Raw genomic sequence first — 4,847 nt, forward strand, 5'->3', positions numbered from 1 at the left:
AATTGGGTTATTTCGAAGTTCTAGCCACTGCAGGTTGGGCAAGCTGATGAACAGTGAACCTGTGACAATGGATATCTGGTTGCCTTCAAGATATAAATTCTGCATACAAAAATCAATTATAATTAATTGATAAATAATAAAAATTAATTATACAGATGTATTAAATTGTTGGCCTAATGTTCTAGGATACATTCCTGAATTTATACTTGAAAACCACTGCAGGATATATAGTATATAACAGGGTGGGTATAGGCTTACACTGAAGTGCAAGTTGACCTTTAGTGTGCTATTTTTCAAAATACTTTCTGCAACATCTTTTAGCTTAGTTCTGCTCAGAAACAATGTCTCTGTCAAATAATACTCAGCAATCTACTCTGGTTTAGTATCCTCAGGCAGAATGCAGGGGGTCTGTGGTTTGACAAAACAGTTCCCAAAGACATAGCTTAGCTGCAGGTCAGGAACCTCCACTTTCTCCACTGGGGACGACATTGTGGTACTGTAGTAAGATGAAATGTGTGATGTACACAACACCGTTGCCCAGAGTGTTTCAAGCCTTCGTTTTCACTGGCGATTCCCTCCCTGCGCCTGAAAATAAGACAGGTGACATAGATATAAAAGTCAATGTGCAAATTTCGTCTAAACAGCAAAACTTGGATTTTAGCTTGCTTTCACACAGGTGTTAGCTACTCATTCTCTGCTGCTGCCTAACATTAGCTAACATTAAAGCTAGCAAACTGTTCTTTTACTACTGACCCCCTTGAAAACTGTAGCCTACCGCAGTATAACTTACCAGTCCTGCCTTGCGTTTGAGGAAAAATACTCATAACCCTGCGAAACTGGCTCAGTGTCTTCTTAATACAACAACAGAAAACACTTCATAAACAGAACAATAGTAATAGAAAATAACATATCTACCACGAGTTTGACGGCGTAACCATGGCAACGCTGTCAACACAAACTATGGCTGTCTACGTGCAATGAGCCTTTTTATGTGAAGCGCATTAATACTTTGTGATTGTGAGCAGTTCACATGCCCAAGCTACACTGAACAACATGATAAATGTCCTATTTATAATGTGCAGTACTGTAACCACGTGGAGCAACAGGAGCAAGTAGTGTGCATTCTGATGATAAATTGTTAAATCCCTCCTTCTCACCTGCAACACCCGCCCATCATGTAATGAGATTGTGGAAGAATTCAGAGGTTCATTTGGGCTGGAGGATCGTAGCAGTTTTGCTGTTAATAAACAATTTAAACCTTTCAATTTACGGGGCTATCTTGGTTTAACCTAGAGAGGCTGGTCCTAATGTGTTGATACGCGCATGGCAGCCTGTGATACACAACTACGTCGACTACAGTCACTGGCCAGCAACTGTCACACTACTCTCACAACTTCCAAGTTAGTCAGAACACTGGAGGACAACTTCCGGCTATTATTTTCAATATAAAAGTCTGATTAACAAACGCAGTGAAAGTATTTTTTCTGCCCCACTAAAGCTTCTTACGTGCTCTGTACGCTAGACTATAGTGAGAACCATGTTTTTATTTTTATGCTTATTTATTTTTCCAAATTTTACATTATGCTGATTACTTACATGTATTGTTTGGTCGAGTGTAATCCGTCATTAATTAACTTTGTATAGCATATTGTATTAACGTAAATGTAAACGGTTTAATGTAAATATCATTTTTATTAATCAATTTAAAGTGATTAATTATTATTCATCTGGGTTATTAATCTGTGTTCACGTGAGTGCAGCAGAGTAAGTGCGGTGCTTCCACAAAGCTTTTACTTTTAACGCAATGTAGTTAGACTTCCTATTTTTGTTATAGCGAGTTGAAACTCGACGCAGCATTTACTCAGCCTCGACAAACGCAAGTGTCTAGGTTGGGCTGGCTGTCTACGGAAACGAATACTACCAGTACCGAGTGATTATCTGAACTCTCAGCTGTAACAAACCCAAGTCTTTTTAATAACATTTTACGATCCAACTGTACCTGCTACCCTTGCTGTTTACTGGTTTATATAGACTTTAACTGGCGGTACTACCATTTTCGACAGAACAAATAGCGGCTAAATAACCAAATAACGGACACGGTTTGAGTGTAATGTAGTATTAATAAATGTGTTATTATTAGTCTTTTTCGGAGCGTGTCCGACACAGAGCTATAGGTTCTCTTCAAGAGGCGAGGAATGCAATCTGAGCATCAATGTTTCATTGGAGCAAGTGGAAGAAGAGGATGGGAGCCAATAGTTCTTCTAAGAGACCAGTTTTCGATGAGAAGGAAGATGGTAAGTGATGGAAAAGTAACGCTAACGGGTTGCCCCAAACACTAACGAAAAATAACACTCCCGTAGAAGTTGTAGTTACTCTGTTTGTGTTGGTCATTAACGGCATCTTTCTAGTTAGCACTAGCTTGTACCAAAATTAAGTTGTTGAAGTGTCTCATGGGAATTAAAATAAAGACACAAGAACACTTCCGTTTCAGGCTGTCTGCTGCAACATTTAAAATATAATAATAATGTAAAATGACAGAATATAAAGTTTCCGCTTCAAATCAGCTTATGTGAGCATATAGTGAATATCTTTCTCTCAAGGCATTACAGTCAGTAAAAAACATCTGTAAGAAAACAGAGCAAACTCTTTGAATTATAGACTATGTGAAGACAGAGTTAATTGCATAATTAAGACAAGATTAGTGTCATGCATGGCAGTAATGTTAATTCATTATATCAATATAGGGGAAACAAGCCGTATGGAAGTGCACTCAGTAACCTCAGCACCGAATCACTGAATCTCTGTGGTAGACTGGAGAAGCTGTTGTTACAGAGCTATAGTCAGTGTACTGGCCAAGTTACAGGCAAAACCTGAGTAAATTAGGTCATTTCACTGCAGGGATGTGGTCATATGGCTCTCATATACAAGAACAAGCCAAACAAGCCTTCCAGCTTTTTGTCAATAGCAATGAAGAAACATGTCCAGCAGTAATTAAAGTAACTCTCAAGGGCCGTGGTTATTAAAAAGCATATGAGTGGCCCTATAGCTTCAAGTGGTTTGCCTGCTACGATTGGAAGCCAAGACACACACATTTATGTATTAAGTTTTAGACCAGACTGTTCAGGTTCTATAGCTCCTCTGTGTGATTAAAGAAGACAACCGGAGGCTGAGAGCTGAACCACTCAAAGCTGAGATGGTGTGTTTGTGTACATGGGGGTGCAACCGTCTTCATTATCAGACAGAAATCAGACATCAATATGAGGCAGGTGCCACTTACGTACCTACAAAACAGTAATAACACTTGTGCTTCAATTTAATTTTCCATCCACTGTATCAAGAGTGGGTGCAGTTGCATCATCAGCATTACCTGCTTTTGTCACAACCATGATGCACAACCTGAAGTTAGATCTGTACAAAGATGCATTCTAGAGTGTATCCCTCTATGCAGCAACAAAACGCTGATGTGCTGGTAAATAGTAGGTATGAAGTAAACTGGAAGGAGGCATATTACAAAGGGCCTACACTTAAATGTCAGTCAGATCACCTTGCAAAGTGCTGATTCTGCACAGTTAACAGTCTTTGTAAAGCAGCTGTTTCACTTTTACCCTGTTCATCTTTCAAAGAGCTGCTTAGCCCTGATAACAGTTTCGGCAAACCATGGTGCACTGTCTTGTGGATGCTGACTTTCAGTCTAAATGTTTCCCGCTGACTGTCAGGTCTCTTAGAAACAGTATTACTCGGCTTCTTGGAAAACAGTATATGGCTTATGTTAAACAGTAATATAGTAATGTCTGACTCTAAATGCTGCAAACATAATCAGCTGGTCAGGTCTGAGCATAGCTGGCAAAAGGACTTTTTTGGCAGATACAGTGGGGCAAATAAGTATTTGAAACACTGCCAATTTTTCAAGTTTTCCCACTTACAGAGAATGGACAGTTCTGTAATTTTCATCGTAGGTACACCTCAACTCTGAGAGACAGACTCTACAAAAAAATTCAAGTAAATCACATTGTTAGATTTTTAAATAATTTATTTCCATTTTATTGCATGAAATAAGTATTCAATCACCTACCAACCAGCAAGAATTCTGGCTCTCACAGACCTGTTAGTTTGTCTAACTCCTATCCTCCACTCATTGCCTGTACAGGTATGTGCCAAAAAATTAGAATATTGAGGAAAAGTCAATTTATTTCAATAATTTGTTTCAAAAAGTGAAACGTGTATGTTATATTAGTTCACTGCACACAAAGTGAAATATTTCAAGCCTTTATTTGTTTCAATTTTGATGATTATGGATTAAAGACAAAAAAAAAACCCAAATCCAGTATTTTACAAAATTAGAATATCATGACAAAGTTCAACATTGTAGGCTCCCTGTGTCCCAATCTAGTCAGCTAATTAATGCAAAACACCTGCAAAGGTTTCCTCAGCCTTGAAATTGTCTCAGTCTGGCTTAGTAGGCTTCAGAATCATGGGGAAGACTGCTGACTTGATGGTTGTGCAGACGACCATCATTGACACCCTCCATAAGGAGGAACAGGCAATTGGAAAAGAAGCTGGATGCTCACAGAGCGCAGTATCAAAGTATATTAACAGAGTGTTAAGAGGAAGGGAAGAATGTGGCCGGAAAAGGGGCAAAAGTGACAGGGATGACCGCAGCCTTGAGAGGATTGTCAAGCAAGGGCAATTCAGAAATCTGGGGGAGCTTCATAAGGAGTGGACTGAGGCTGGTGTCAGTGCATCAAGAACCACCACATACAGACGTCTGCATGACATGGGCTACAGCTGTAGAATTCCATGCGTCAAGCCACTCCTGAACCAAAAACAACGTCAGAAGCGTCTGTGCT

General features: G+C 39.4%; 1 protein-coding gene across 1 annotated transcript in view; it reads left to right on the plus strand.

Annotated features, from left to right (window-relative positions):
* Window positions 1-1,808: 1,808 nt before the first annotated feature.
* stk32c (serine/threonine kinase 32C) overlaps window positions 1,809-4,847 on the plus strand; it is a 205,064-nt gene continuing 202,025 nt past the window's right edge. Inside the window, exon 1 of the mRNA XM_020622672.1 lies at window positions 1,809-2,294. Within this exon, the coding sequence (XP_020478328.1) occupies window positions 2,213-2,294 (82 nt within the window). The 5' untranslated portion in view covers window positions 1,809-2,212. The remainder of the gene's footprint in view (window positions 2,295-4,847) is intronic.

Source organism: Monopterus albus, unplaced genomic scaffold (genome assembly GCF_001952655.1).
Source record: "Monopterus albus unplaced genomic scaffold, M_albus_1.0 scaffold286.1, whole genome shotgun sequence".
NCBI lineage: Eukaryota > Metazoa > Chordata > Actinopteri > Synbranchiformes > Synbranchidae > Monopterus > Monopterus albus.